The sequence below is a fragment of the Delphinapterus leucas genome, chromosome X (genome assembly GCF_059928025.1).
Source record: "Delphinapterus leucas isolate spDelLeu-1000000601 "Yukka" chromosome X, BTC_Dleu_Yukka2, whole genome shotgun sequence".
NCBI lineage: Eukaryota > Metazoa > Chordata > Mammalia > Artiodactyla > Monodontidae > Delphinapterus > Delphinapterus leucas.
In genome coordinates this window covers 81,549,004-81,564,989 of record NC_143150.1, presented here as the reverse complement: position 1 = coordinate 81,564,989, position 15,986 = coordinate 81,549,004, and the positions used below count along the sequence as shown (strand labels likewise).

Below are 15,986 nucleotides of genomic sequence, written 5' to 3'. Positions count from 1 at the left end.
AGAGGCCCCAGAGATACCCCTCATCTCATCCACCAAGTGAGAGCACAGCCAGATGTCAGGAGTTTGTAACCCGGAAGAAGGCCTTCACCAGAACCTGGCCATGCTGGCACCCTGATCTTGGCCTTCCAGCCTCCAGAACTGTAAGAAATAGATTTCTGTGGTTTATAAGCCACCCCATCTGTGGTATTTTGCTATAGCATTCCAAACTAAAGTAACCATGTTTGCCCTTCTAGAAATAATCATGACCTGGGTCAGGAGACCTAGGCTCAACCACTGACATGGCCCCCTCTGTCCTGGTCCTCAGTTTCCCCATCTCTACAGGAGGGAGAGAACACATGATTTCTAAATGGCCTTCTGGTTTCTCTAACACCCTCCTGATTCAGTGGTTATTTGTGACTCTGTAAAAATAGCTGCAACTTTGGCAGGTGTCTAAAGGGAGAGGGCCACCGATGGGTAGAAATGGCCCCTCCCACTCAGGAGACACCCATGGACTGTTCCTTTGAAGGGGGCAGGTAGTGAGGGTTGGTTAGTGAGGCAGTCAAGCAGTGATAAATCTGGGGGCAGGTGACCATCAGGGGCAGAAACAGGTGACGGAAATCAGACACCTAGTTGTGAGTCTCCCACCCACCACTTAACTATGTGACCCAAGCTAGTCCCTTAATCTGAGCCTTTGTTTCCCCCTTGGTCCATGGGTGAGCAAGCAGTATGAGTGTCTGTTGGATTGGATTTTGAACCCTGAAGAGCTAATAGAACAGGAAGCCACATTCTGGGCTCTATGATGATGTTGCCCTCATGGGGAGAGCAGAGGGGGAGGGCCCAGTGAGCCTCCCCAACCCCCTGCTGCTCCCCACCCAGCAGAGCAGAAGGTGCTGATATGCCTAAACCCAACTCACCACCACCTTCTGCTACCACACTAGAGCAAGAAATCCAGACCAGACAAGAGGCATTGCATCTTAAAATTTTATGTGAAATTCTGTAAATGTGTATAGAGTGGCCTGTGGCTGCCTGCACACAGGCCTGGACTGTAGGGACACCACTGCTCAGCCCTTGCTGCAGATAGCTGCCCTGTCCCGCTCCTCAAACTCTTCCTTGCTGACCCAAAGCTGCTGGATGGCCTGCAGGGAGGCCAGGATGGAGCCGCCGGTCCACACGGAGGTCTTGCTCTCGGGAGCAGCAGCCACTGTGGGGCTGTCCCCGGGGCAGGGGAAACTCAGCTCCCTCTGGAAGCACTCTGGGAAGCCGTCCAGCATGGTGCAGCTGCCACACAGCAGCGGGTTGGCTGCCATCTCCTCCTTGAAGCCCGCCTCCTGGCAGTGGTTCAGGCAGGCGGCCATGAGCTTGGGGAGACCAGGCTGGTTGCTGCCCACCAAGGTGGGCTTGAAGAGCATCTCGGTGAATGGAAAGCGCTACTGACCGATGGTGATGAGCTTGCCGTTGGGGAGCTCATAGTCCACACGCAGATCCTCCAGGCACAGGCCAAGCTCCTCCGCTGGCTTGAGTGCCGAGTAGCAGCACTTCTTCTTGATGTGCTCGATGATGTGCAGGTGGTCGTCCGTGAACTTGTGGCTGGCCTCATTGAGCAGCTGCAGCAGGTAGTTGGTGAGGTCACTGCCGGCATAGTCGGCACGACTTGTCAGGCCTGGCAGCACATCGCCCTCGGAGATGGGCACCACATGTGAGACACCGTGCCCACTCTCCACCACCAGCCCAGAGGTCTTGCCATAGGAGTAGATGGACAGCAACGACTGGGAGGTCACGTGCATGGCAGGGATGCCAAAGGTCTTGAACATGAGCTCTGCATACTTCTCACAGTTGCTGGTGGGGCTGAGCAGGGGGTCGGAGACCAGCACGGCATGCTCCTCGGGGAGGATCTTCATGGCCGTGTGGAAGATGTACTCCCAGATGTTCTGGACACAGTCCCAGTCCACAACGATGCCGTATTTTAGCGGATAAATCAGCTTCAGAGGCACCTCCATGTTGAGCAGCTCGTGGCCCATGTAGGTCTGCTTGTGGGTGTCACAGGCGTCAGCCGCCTCAGAGCAGAGCTTGCCCACAGTGGAGGAGATGAAGTAGGTCGGGCTCGGCTCGCCCACATAGCCACACTTACAGTACTGGGAGCCCAGGTCAATGATGAGTGCCTTGATATTACGCACCTTCTTGGGCTTCATCTTCAGCTGAGTGGATGAACTTGTGTCCCGGATGCCAGCGTCAGGACCTGGCAGCGTGCCTGCCTCTCCAGGGTCCCCCTGAGCCGTGCCCATGGTCTTGGGGCTAGGGCTGTTCCTTGTCTCCATTTGCCTTCCTTGCTCACTTTTCTCACATCCACATCCTAGAGCTCCGTGGGGAGAAATAAGAGGGTCCACCTCCAGCAGTGCCTTGGCAACCCCTCAGGATTGTGATGTCACCACGGGCTAGTCCATTCTGGCAGCCCAGGGAGGGCTTGGCCTTGGCAGGCCCTTGATCTATCACCCCCACCTCCATCGGCATAACTCGACTTTGCTCCCAGACAGAGCAGGTGGCCAGCACAGTTTTAGAAGTCCAACCACACTTGGGTCTCAGAGGTTTCTGCTCCCTCTCCTTATATCCTCACTCCTAATCCCCCGTTCACTAGCTGAACACCTCTTCCTCCTCAGCTTCTTGGCCAAGAGGGTGATAAATACTTGAGCCCCTACAGTAAGCCAAACACTGTAGCAGGCACCTCACATGACACTTCACAGAATCTTGGGAGGTAGGCAGAGCTAAGGAAATCAAGGCTCAGAATGCAAATGACTTGCCCAAGAGAAAACAGCTCTTGGAGTGTTTGTACTTTAACCCAAGTTCCTCCAAATCCAATGTACCAGGTCACCTTAAAGAGTGTGTAGGCGGTAACTACGGCTAGAGGGGAAGATGGTAGAAGAGTAAGACGCGGAGATCACCTTCCTCCCCACAGATACACCAGAAATACATCTACACGTGGAACAACTACTACAGAACACCTACTGAACGCTGGCAGAAGACCTCAGACCTCCCAAAAGGCAAGAAACCCCCCACGTACCTGGGTAGGGCAAAAGAAAAAAGAATAAACAGAGACAAAAGGATAGGGACGGGACCTGCACCAGTGGGAGGGAGCTGTGAAGGAAGAAAGGTTTCCACACACTAGGAAACCCCTTCCCGGGCGGAGACTGCGGGTGGCGGAGGGGGGGGAGCTTCGGGGCCGCAGAGGAGAGCACAGCAACAGGGGTGCAGAGGGCAAAGCGGAGAGATTCCCGCACAGAGGATCGGTGCTGACCGGCACTAACCAGCCCGAGAGGCTTGTCTGCTCACCCGCCGGAGCGGGCGGGGCTGGGAGCTGAGGCTCGGGCTTCGGTCGGAGCGCAGGGAGAGGACTGGGGTTGGTGGCGTGAACACAGCCTGCAGGGGGTTAGTGCGCCACGGCTGGTTGGGAGGGAGTCCGGGGAAAAGTCTGGACCTGCCGAAGAGGCAAGAGGCTTTTTCTTCCCTCTTTGGTTCCTGGTGCGCGAGGAGAGGGGATTAAGAACGCTGCTTAAAGGAGCTCCAGAGATGGGCGTGAGCCGTGGATAAAAGCGCGGACCCCAGAGACAGGCATGAGAGACGCCAAGGCTGCTGCCGCCACCACCAAGAAGCCTGTGTGCGAACAGGCTTGTGCAATGTCATGCTGGCCTCTGCTGCCGCAGGCTCGCCCTGCAGTCCGTGATCTTCCCTCCCCCCGGCCTGAGTGAGCCAGAGCCCCCGCATCAGCGGCTCCTTTAACCCCGTCCTGTCTGAACGAAGAACAGACGTCCTGCAGCGACCTACACGCAGAGGCGGGGCCAAATCCAAAGCTGAGCCCCTGGGAGCTGTGCGAACAAAGAAGAGAAAGGGAAATCTCTCCCAGCAGGCTCAGAAGCAGCGGATTAAAGCTCCACAATCAACTTGATGTACCCTGCATCTGTGGAATACATGAATAGACAATGAATCATCCCAAATTAAGGAGGTGGACTTTGAGAGCAAGATTTATAATTTTTCCCCTTTTCCTTTTTTTGTGAGTGTGTATGTGTATGCTTCTGGGTGAGATTTTGTCAGTATAGCTTTGCTTCCACCATTTGTCCGAGGGTTCTATCCGTCCGTTTTTTGTTTTTGTTTTTTATAAATTTTTTTCTTAATAATTATTTTTATTTTTATTATTTTATTTTATTTTATCTTTGTTCTTTCTTTCCTTCCTTCCCTCCTTTAGAAAACAAATCATCCCAAATTGAGGAAGTGGACTTTGAGAGCAAGATTTATGATTTTTTCCCCTTTTCCTCTTTTTGTGAGTGTGTATGTGTATGCTTCTGTGTGAGATTTTGTCTGTAGAACTTTGCTTCCACCATTGGTCCCAGGGTTCTAACCATCCGTTTTTATGTTTTTTGTTTTTTTTCTCTTAATAATTATTTTTTATTTCAATAACTTTATTATATTTTATGTTACTTTATTTTATTTTACTTTATCTTCCTTCTTTCTTTTTTCCTTCCTTCCTTCCTTCCTTCCTTCCTCCCTCCCATTGTCCCTCCCTTCTTTCTTTCTTTTATTCTTTCTTTCTTTCTACTTCTACTAATTCTCACTTTCTACTTTTTCTCCCTTTTCTTCTGAGCCATGTGGATGAAAGGCTCTTGACACTGCAGCCAGGAGTCAGTGCTGTGCCTCTGAGGTGGGAGAGCCAACATCAGGACATTGGTCCACAAGAGACCTCCCAGCTGCACAGAATATCAAACGGAGAAAATCTCCCAGAGATCTCCATATCAACACCAGCACCCAGCTTCACTCAACGACCAGCAAGCTACAGTGCTGGACATCCTATGCCGAAAAACTAGCAAGACAGAAACACAACCCCATCCATTAGTAGAGAGGCTGCCCCAAATCATAATAAGTCGACAGGCACCCGAAAACACACCACCAGACGTGGACCTGCCCACCAGAAAGACAAGATCCAGCCTCATCCACCAGAACACAGGCACTAGTCCCCTCCACCAGGAAGCCTACACAACCCACTGAACCAATCTTAGCCACTGGGAACAGACACCAAAAACAAATGGAACTACAAACATGCAGCCTGCAAAAAGGAGACCCCAAACACAGTAAGATAAGCAAAATGAGAAGACAGAAGAACACACAGCAGATGAAGGAGCAAGATAAAAACCCACCAGACCTAACAAATGAAGAGGAAATAGGCAGTCTACCTGAAAAAGAATTCAGAACAATCATAGTAAAGATGATCCAAAATCTTGGAAATAGAATAGACAAAATGCAAGAAACATTTAACAAGGACCTAGAAGAGCTAAAGATGAAACAAACAATGATGAACAACACAATAAATGAAATGAAAGATACTCTAGATGGGATCAATAGCAGAATAACTGAGGCAGAAGAACGGATAAGTGACCTGGAAGATAAAGTAGTGGAAATAACTACTGCAGTGCAGAATAAAGAAAAAAGAATGAGAAGAACTGAGGACAGTCTCAGAGACCACTGGGACAACATTAAACGCACCAACATTCGAATTATAGGGGTTCCAAAAGAAGAAGGGAAAAAGAAAGGGACTGAGAAAATATTTGAAGAGATTATAGTTGAAAACTTCCCTAATATGGGAAAGGAAATAGTTAATCAAGTCCAGGAAGCACAGAGAGTCCCATACAGGATAAATCCAAGGAGAAATATGCCAAGACACATATTAATCAAACTGTCAAAAATGAAATACAAAGAAAACATATTAAAAGCAGCAAGGGAAAAACAACAAATAACACACAAGGGAATACCCGTAAGGTTAACAGCTGATCTCTCAGCAGAAACTCTGCAAGCCAGAAGGGAACAGCAGGACATATGGAAAGTGATGAAGGAGGAAAATCTGCAAGCAAGATTACTCTAACCAGCAAGGATCTCATTCAGATTTGATGGAGAAATTAAAACCTTTACAGACAAGCAAAAGCTGAGACAGTTCACCACCACCAAACCAGCTCTACAACAACTGCTAAAGGAACTTCTCTAGGCATGAAACACAAGAGAAGAAAACGACCTACAATAACGAACCCAAAACAATTAAGAATATGGGAATAGGAACATACATATCGATAATTACCTTAAATGTAAATGGACTAAATGCTCCCACCAAAAGACACAGATTGGCTGGATGGATACAAAAACAAGACCCATATATTTGCTGTCTACAAGAGACCCACTTCAGACCTAGAGACACATACCGGCTGAAATTAAGGGGATGCAAAAAGATATTCCATGCAAATGGAAACCAAAAGAAAGCTGGAGTAGCAATTCTCATATCAGAAAAAATAGACTTTAAAATAAAGACTATTAGAAGAGACAAAGAAGGACACTACATAATGATCAAGGGATCGATCCAAGAAGAAGATATAACAATAGTAAATATTTATGGACCCAACATAGGAGCACCTCAATACATAAGGAAAATACTAACACCGTAAAAGGGGAGATCGACAGTAACACATTCATAGTAGGGGACTTTAACACCCCACTTTCACCAATGGACAGATCATCCAAAATGAAAGTAAATAAGGAAACACAAGCTTTAAATGATACATTAAACAAGATGGACTTAATTGATATTTATAGGACACTCCATCCAAAAACAACAGAATACACATTTTTCTATAGTGATCATGGAACATTCTCCAGGAAAGGTCATATCTTGGCTCACAAATCAAGCCTTGGTAAATTTAAGAAAATTGAAATTGTATCAAGTATCTTTTCCGACCACAATGCTATGAGACTAGATATCAAATACAGGTAAAGATCTGTAAAAAATACAAACACATGGAGGCTAAACAATACACTACTTAATAACGAAGTGATCACTGAAGAAATCAAAGAGGAAATCAAAAAATACCTAGAAACACATGACAATGGAGACACGACGACCCAAAATCTATGGGATGCACCAAAAGCAGTTCTAAGAGGGAAGTTTATAGCAATACAATCCTACCTTAAGAAACAGGAAACATCTCGAATAAACAACCTAACCTTGCACCTAAAGCAACTAGAGAAAGAAGAACAAAAAAACCCCAAAGCTAGCAGAAGGAAAGAAATCATAAAAATCAGATCAGAAATAAATGAAAAAGAAATGAAGGAAACGATAGCAAAGATCAATAAAACTAAAAGCTGGTTCTTTGAGAAGATAAACAAACTTGATAAACCATTAGCCGGACTCATCAAGAGAAAAAGGGAGAAGACTCAAATCAATAGAATTAGAAATGAAAAAGGAGAAGTAACAACTGACACTGCAGAAACACAAAGGATCATGAGAGATTACTACAAGCTACTCTATGCCAATAAAATGGACAACCTGGAAGAAATGGACGAATTCTTAGAAAGGCACAACCTGCCAAGACTGAATCAGGAAGAAATAGAAAATATGAACAGACCAATCAAAAGCACTGAAATTGAAACTGTGATTAAAAATCTTCCGACAAACAAAAGCCCAGGACCAGATGGCTTCACAGGCGAATTCTATCAAACATTTAGAGAAGAGCTAACACCTATCCTTCTCAAACTCTTCCAAAATATAGCAGAGGGAGGAACACTCCCAAACTCATTCTACGAGGCCACCATGACCCTGATACCAAAACCACACATGGATGTCACAAAGAAAGAAAACTACAGGCCAATATCACTGATGAACATACATGCAAAAATCCTCAACAAAATACTAGCAAACAGAATGCAACAGCACATTAAACGGATCATACACCATGACCAAGTGGGGTTTATTCCAGGAATGCAAGGATTCGTCAATATACGCAAATCAATCAACGTGATACATCATATTAACAAATTGAAGGAGAAAAACTATATGATCATCTCAATAGATGCAGAGAAAGCTTTCGACAAAATTCAACACCTATTTATGATAAAAGCCCTGCACAAAGTAGGCATAGAGGGAACTTTCCTCAACATAATAAAGGCCATATATGAAAAACCCACAGCCAACATCGTCCTCAATGGTGAAAAACTGAAAGCATTTCTACTAAGATGAGGAACAAGACAAGGCTGCCCAATCTCACCACTCTTATTCAACATAATTTTGGAAGTTTTAGCCACAGCAATCAGAGAAGAAAAGGAAATAAAAGGAATCCAAACTGGAAAAGAAGAAGTAAAGCTGTCACTATTTGCAGATGACATGATACTATACATAGAGAATCCTAAAGATGCTACCAGAAAACTACTAGAGCTAATCAATGAACTTGGTAAAGTAGCAGGATACAAAATTAATGCACAGAAATCTCTGGCATTCCTATACACTAATGATGAAAAATCTGAAAGTGAAATCAAGAAAACACTCCCATTTACCATTGCAACAAAAAAAATAAAATATGTAGGAATAAACCTACCTAAGGAGACAAAAGACCTGTATGCAGAAAATTATAAGACACTGATGAAAGAAATTAAAGATGATACAAATAGATGGAGAGATATACCATGTTCTTGGATTGGAAGAATCAACATTGTGAAAATGACTCTACTACCCAAAGCAATCTATAGATTCAATGCAATCCCTATCAAACTACCACTGGCATTTTTCACAGAACTAGAACAAAAAATTTCACAATTTGTATGGAAACACAGAAGACCCCGAATAGCCAAAGCAATGTTTTTATATATATATTTTAAACATCTTTATTGGGGTATAATTGCTTTACAATGGTGTGGTAGTTTCTGCTTTATAACAAAGTGAATCAGTTATACATATACAAATGTTCCCATATGTCTTCCCTCTTGCGTCTCCCTCCCTCCCACTCTCCCTATCCCACCCCTCCAGGCTGTCACAAAGCACCGAGTTAATATCCCTGTGCCTTGCGGCTGCTTCCCCCTAGCTATCTACCTTACTACGTTTGTTAGTGTGTATATGTCCATGACTTTCTCTCGCCCTGTCAAAGCTCACCCTTCCCCCTCCCCACATTCTCAAGTCCGTTCTCCAGTAGGTCTGCGTCTTTATTCCTGTCTTACCCCTAGGTTCTTTATGACATTTTTTTCCTTAAATTCCATATATATGTGTTAGAACACGGTATTTGTCTTTTTCTTTCTGACTTACTTCACTCTGTATGACAGACTCTAGGTCTATCAATCTCATTACAAATAGCTCAATTTTATTTCTTTTTAAGGCTGAGTAATATTCCATTGTATATATGTGCCACATCTTCTTTATCCATTCATCCGATGATGGGGGCTTAGGTTGTTTCCATCTCCGGGCTTTTGTAAATAGAGCTGCAATGAACATTTTGGTACATGACTCTTTTTGAATTTTGGTTTTCTCAGTGTATATGCCCAGTAGTGGGATTGCTGGGTCATATGGTAATTCTATTTGTAGTTTCTTAAGGAATCTCCATACTGTTCTCCATAGTGGCTGAACCAATTCACATTCCCACCAGCAGTGCAACAGTGTTCCCTTTTCTCCACACCCTCTCCAGCATCTATTGTTTCTAGATTTTTTGATGATGGCCATTCTGACTGGTGTGAGATGATATCTCATTGTAGTTTTGATTTGCATTTCTCTAATGATTAATGATATTGAGCATTCTTTCTTGTGTTTGTTGGCATTCTGTATATCTTCTGTGGAGAAATGTCTATTTAGGTCTTCTGCCCATTTTTGGATTGGGTTGTTTGTGTTTTTGTTATTGAGCTGCATGAGCTGCTTGTAAATTTTGGAGATTAATCCTTTGTCAGTTGCTTCATTTGCAAATATTTTCTCCCATTCTGAGGGTTGTCTTTTGGTCTTGATTATGGTTTCCTTTGCAGTGCAAAAGCTTTGACGTTTCATTAGGTCCCATTTGTTTATTTTTGTTTTTATTTCCATTACTCTAGGAGGTGGGTCAGAAAGGATCTTGCTGTGATTTATGTCATAGAGTGTTCTGCCTATGTTTTCCTCTAAGAGTTTGATAGGTTCTGGCCTTACATTTAGGTCTTTAATCCATTTTGAGCTTATTTTTGTGTATGGTGTTAGGGAGTGATCTAATCTCATACTTTTACATGTACCTGTCCAGTTTTCCCAGCACCATTTATTGAAGAGGCTGTCCTTTCTCCACTGTACATTCCTGCCACCTTTATCAAAGATAAGGTGTCCATAGGTGCGTGGGTTTATCTCTGGGCTTTCTATCCTGTTCCATTGATCTATCTTTCTGTTTTTGTGCCAGTACCATACTGTCTTGATTACTGTAGCTTTGTAGTACAGTCTGAAGTCAGGGAGCCTGATTCCTCCAGCTCCTTTTTTCGTTCTCAAGATTGCTTTGGCTATTCGGGGTCTTTTGTGTTTCCATACAAATTGCGAAATTTTTTGTTCTAGTTCTGTGAAAAATGCCAGTGGTAGTTTAATAGGGATTGCATTGAACCTGTAGATTACTTTGGGTAGTAGAGTCATTTTCACAATGTTGATTCTTCCCATCCAAGAACATGGTATATCTCTCCATCTATTTGTATCATCTTTAATTTCTTTCATCAGTGTCTTATAATTTTCTGCATACAGGTCTTTCGTCTCCTTAGGTAGATTTATTCCTAGATATTTTATTCTTTTTGTTGCAATGGTAAATGGGAGTGTTTTCTTGATTTCACTTTCAGATTTTTCATCATTAGTATATAGGAATGCCAGAGATTTCTGTGCATTAATTTTGTATCCTGCTACTTTACCAAATTCATTGATTAGCTCTAGTAGTTTTCTGGTAGCATCTTTAGGATTCTCTGTGTATAGTATCATGTCATCTGCAGTGACAGCTTTACTTCTTCTTTTCCGATTTGGATTCCTTTTATTTCCTTTTCTTCTCTGATTGCTGTGGCTAAAACTTCCAAAACTATGTTGAATAAGAGTGGTGAGAGTGGGCAACCTTGTCTTGTTCCTGATCTTAGTGGAAATGCTTTCAGTTTTTCACCATTGAGGATGATGTTTGCTGTGGGCTTGTCATATATGGCCTTTATACTGTTGAGGAAAGTTCCCTCTATGCCTACTTTCTGCAGGGTTTTTATCATAAATGGTGTTGAGTTTTGTCAAAAGCTTTCTCTGCATCTATTGAGATGATCATATGGTTTTTCTCCTTCAATTTGTTAATATGGTTTATCACATTGATAGATTTGCGTATATTGAAGAATCCTTGCATTCCTGGAATAAACCCCACTTGATCATGGTGTATGATCCTTTTAATGTGCTGTTGGATTCTGTTTGCTAGTATTTTGTTGAGGATTTTTGCATCTATGTTCATCAGTGATATTGGCCTGTAGTTTTCTTTCTTTGTGACATCCTTGTCTGGTTTTGGTATCAAGGTGATGGTGGCCTCGTAGAAGGAATTTGGGAGTGTTCCTCCCTCTGCTATATTTTGGAAGAGTTCGAGAAGGATAGGTGTTAGCTCTTCTCTAAACGTTTGATAGAATTCACCTGTGAAGCCATCTGGTCCTGGGCTTTTGTTTGTTGGAAGATTTTTAATCACAGTTTCAATTTTAGTGCTTTTGATTGGTCTGTTCATATTTTCTATTTCTTCCTGATTCAGTCTTGGCAGGTTGTGCATTTCTAAGAATTTGTCCATTTCTTCCAGATTGTCCATTTTATTGGCATAGAGTTGCTTGTAGTAATGTCTCATGATTTTTTCTATTTCTGCAGTGTCAGTTGTTACTTCTCCTTTTTCATTTCTAATTCTATTGATTTGAGTCTTCTCCCTTTTTTTCTTGATGAGTCTGGCTAGTGGTTTATCTATTTTGTCTATCTTCTCAAAGAACCAGCTTTTAGTTGTATTGATGTTTGCTATCGTTTCCTTCATTTCTTTTTCATTTATTTCTGATCTGATTTTTATGATTTCTTTCCTTCTGCTAGCTTTGGGGTTTTTTTGTTCTTCTTTCTCTAATTGCTTGAGGTGCAAGGTTAGGTTGTTTATTCGAGATGTTTCCTGCTTCTTAAGGAGGGCTTGTATTGCTATAAACTTCCCCCTTAGAACTGCTTTTGCTGCATCCCATAGGTTTTGGGTCGTTGTGTCTCCATTGTCATTTGTTTCTAGGTGTTTTTTAATTTCCTCTTTGATTTCTTCAGTGATCACTTCATTATTAAGTAGTGTATTGTTTAGCCTCCATGTTTTTGTATTTTTTACAGATCTTTTCCTGTAATTGATATCTAGTCTCATGGCGTTGTGGTCAGAAAAGATACTTGATACAATTTGAATTTTCTTAAATTTACCAAGGCTTGATTTGTGACCCAAGATATGATGTATCCTGGAGATTGTTCCATGAGCACTTGAGAAAAATGTGTATTCTGTTGTTTTTGGATGGAGTGTCCTATAAATATCAATTAAGTCCATCTTGTTTAATGTATCATTTAAAGCTTGCGTTTCCTTATGTATTTTCATTTTGGATGATCTGTCCATGGGTGAAAGTGGGGTGTTAAATTCCCCTACTATGAATGTGTTACTGTCGATCTCCCCTTTTATGGCTGTTAGTATTTTCCTTATGTATTGAGGTGCTCCTATGTTGGGTGCATAAATATTTACAATTGTTATATCTTCTTCTTGGATCGATCCCTTGATCATTATGTAGTGTCCTTCTTTGTCTCTTTTAATAGTCCTTATTTTAAAGTCTATTTTGTCTGATATGAGAATTGCTACTCCAGCTTTCTTTTGGTTTCCATTTGCATGGAATATCTTTTTCCATCCCCTTACTTTCAGTCTGTATGTGTCTCTAGGTCTGAAGTGGGTTTCTTGTAGACAGCATATATAAGGGTCTTGTTTTTGTATCCATTCAGCCAATCTGTGTCTTTTGGTGGGAGCGTTTAGTCCATTTACATTTAAGGTAATTATCGATATGTGTGTTCCTATTCCCATTTTCTGTATTGTTTTGGGTTCGTTATTATAGGTCTTTTCCTTCTCTTGTGTTCCTTGTCTAGAGAAGTTCCTTTAGCATTTGTTGTAAAGCTGGTTTGGTGGTGCTGAATTCTCTCAGCTTTTGCTTGTCTGTAAAGGTTTTAATTTCTCCATCAAATCTGAATGAGTTCCTTGCTGGGTAGAGTTGTCTTGGTTGCAGGTTTTTCTCCTTCCTCACTTTCAGTATGTCCTGCCACTCCCTTCTGGCTTGTAGGGTTTCTGCTGAGAGATCAGCTGTTAACCTTATGGGGATTCCCTTGTGTGTTATTTGTTGTTTTTCCCTTGCTGCTTTTAATATGCTTTCTTTGTATTTAATTTTTGACAGTTTGATTAATATGTGTCTTGGCGTATTTCTCCTTGTATTTATCCTGTATGGGACTCTCTGTGCTTCCTGGACTTGATTAACTATTTCCTTTCCCATATTAGGGAAGTTTTCAACTATAATCTCTTCAAATATTTTCTCAGTCCCTTTCTTTTTCTCTTCTTCTTCTGGAACCCCTATAATTCGAATGTTGGTGCATTTAATGTTGTCCCAGAGGTCTCTGAGACTGTCCTCAGTTCTTTTCATTCTTTTTTCTTTATTCTGCTGTGCAGTAGTTATTTCCACTATTTTATCTTCCAGGTCACTTATCCGTTCTTCTGCCTCAGTTATTCTGCTATTGATCCCATCTAGAGTACTTTTAATTTCATTTATTGCGTTGTTCATCGTTGCTTGTTTCATCTTTATTTCTTCTAGGTCTTGTTAACGGTTTCTTGCATTTTGTCCATTCTACTTCCACGATTTTGGATCATCCTTACTATCATTATTCTGAATTCTTTTTCAGGTAGACTGCCTATTTCCTCTTCATTTGTTAGGTCTGGTGCATTTTTATCTTGCTCCTTCTTCTGCTGTGTGTTTTTCTGTCTTCTCATTTTGCTTATCTTACTATGTTTGGGGTCTCCTTTTTGCAGGCTGCGCGTTCGTAGTTCCCGTTGTTTTTGATGTCTGTCTCCAGTGGCTAAGGTTGTTTCAGTGGGTTGTGTAGGCTTCCTGGTGGAGGGGACTAGTGCCTGTGTTGTGGTGGATGAGGCTGGATCTTGTCTCTCTCGTGGGCAGGTCCACATCTGATGGTGTGTTTTGGGGTGTCTGTGGACTTATTATGATTTTAGGCAGCCTCTCTGCTAATGGGTGGGGTTGTGTTCCTGTTTTGCTAGTTGTTTGGCGTAGGTTGTCCAGCACTGTGGCTTGCTGGTCGTTGAGTGAAGCTGGGTGCTGGTGTTATGACGGAGGTCTCTGGGAGATTTCCGCCATTTAATATTATGTGGAGCTGGGAGGTCTCTTGTTGACCAGTGTCCTGAAGTTGGCTCTCCTACCTCAGAGGCAGAGCCCTGACTCCTGGCTGGAGCACCAAGAGCCTTTCATCCACACGGCTCAGAATAAAAGGGAGAAAAAGTAGAGAGAATTAGTAGAAGTATGAGGAAAGAGAGAAGGAAAGGAGGAAAGGAAGGAAGGAAGAAAGAAGCAAAGAAGGAAAGAAAGGAGGGAGGGAGGGAGGGAGGAAGGAAGGAAGGAAGGAAGGAAGGAGGGAAAGAAGGAAAAAAGACAGAAAGAAAGAAGATACAGTAAAAATAAAATAAAGTATAATATAGTTATTGAATTAAAAAATATTTAGAAAAAAAAATAAGGGACGGATAGAACCTTAGGACAAATGTTGGAAGCAAAGCTATACAGAGAAAATCTTACACAGAAGCATACACATACACCTTCACAAAAAGAGGTAAAGGGGGAAAAATCATAAATCTTGCTCTCAGAGACCACCTCCTCAATTTGGGCTGATTCGTTGTCTAAAGGAGGGAAGGAAGGAAGGAAAGAAAGAACGAAGGTAAAGTATAATAAAGTTATTACAATTAAAATTAATTATTAAGAAAAAATATTTTTTAAAAAATCCATGGACGGATAGAGCCCTAGGACAAGTGGTGGAAGCAAGAGTATACAGACAAGATCTCACACAGAAGCATACACATACACATTCACAAAAAGAGGAAAAGGGAAAAAAATCATAGATCTCGCTCCTAAATTCCACCTCTTCAATTTGGGATCATTCCTTGTCTATTCAGGTATTCCACAGATGCAGGGTATATCAAGTTGATTGTGGAGCTTTAATCCGCTGCTTCTGAGGCTGCTGGGAGAGATTTCCCTTTCTCTTCTTTGTTCTCACAGCTCACAGGAGCTCAGCTTTGTATTTGGCCCTGCCTCTGCGTGTAGGTCGCTGGAGGGCGTCTGTTTTTTGCTCAGACAGGACGGCGTTAAAGGAGCCGCTAATTCGGGGGCTCCGGCTCACTCAGGCCGGGGGTGGGGCGGGGGAAGGAGGGGCACTGCGTGCACGGCGGGCCTGCGTCGTCAGAGGCGGCGTGACGTTGCGGCAGAGGCCGGCGTGACGTTGCACCAGCCTGAGGCCCGCCGTGCGTTCTCCCGGGGAAGTTGTCCCTGGATCCCGGGAACCTGGCAGTGGCGGGCTGCACAGGCTCCGCGGAAGAGGGGTGTGGAGAGTGACCTGTGCTCGCACACAGGCCCCTTGGTGGTGGCAGCAGCAGCCTTAGCGTCTCCCGCCCGTCTCTGGGGTCTGCGCTTTTAGCCGCGGCTCGCGCCCGTCTCTGGAGTTCCTTTAAGCAGCTCTCTTACACCCCTCTCCTCCCGCACCAGGAAACAAAGAGGGAAGAAAAAGTCTCTTGCCTCTTCGGCAGGTGAAGGCTTTTCCCCGAACTCCCTCCCGGCTAGTCGTGGTGCACTAACCCCTTCAGGCTATGTTCAAGCCGCCAACCCCAGTCCTCTCCCTGCGGTCCGTCCAAAACCGAAACCCGAGCCTCAGCTCACAGCCCCGCCCACCCCGGCGGGTGAGCAGACAAGCCTCTCGGGCTGGTGAGTGCCGGTCGGCACCGATCCTCTGTGCGGGAATCTCCCCGCTTTGCCCTCCGCACCCATCGCTGTGCACTACTCCACGGTCCCGAACCTCCCCCATCCGCCTCCCACAGTCTCCGCCCGTGGAGGGGCTTCCTAGTGTGTGGAAACTTTTCCTCCTTCACAGCTCCCTCCCACTGGTGCAGGTGCCGTCCTTATTCTTTTGTCTCTGTTTT

General features: G+C 43.7%; 1 protein-coding gene across 1 annotated transcript; it reads right to left on the bottom strand.

The window, feature by feature from the left end:
• Positions 1–1,039: 1,039 nt before the first annotated feature.
• LOC149744313 (actin-like protein 7B) lies at positions 1,040–2,609 on the bottom strand. Its single transcript, XM_089904479.1, is given in 1 exon segment — positions 1,040–2,609. A coding segment is annotated over 1 exon segment (1,254 nt). The 5' UTR covers positions 2,295–2,609; the 3' UTR covers position 1,040.
• Between the last annotated feature and the right edge of the window lie 13,377 nt (positions 2,610–15,986).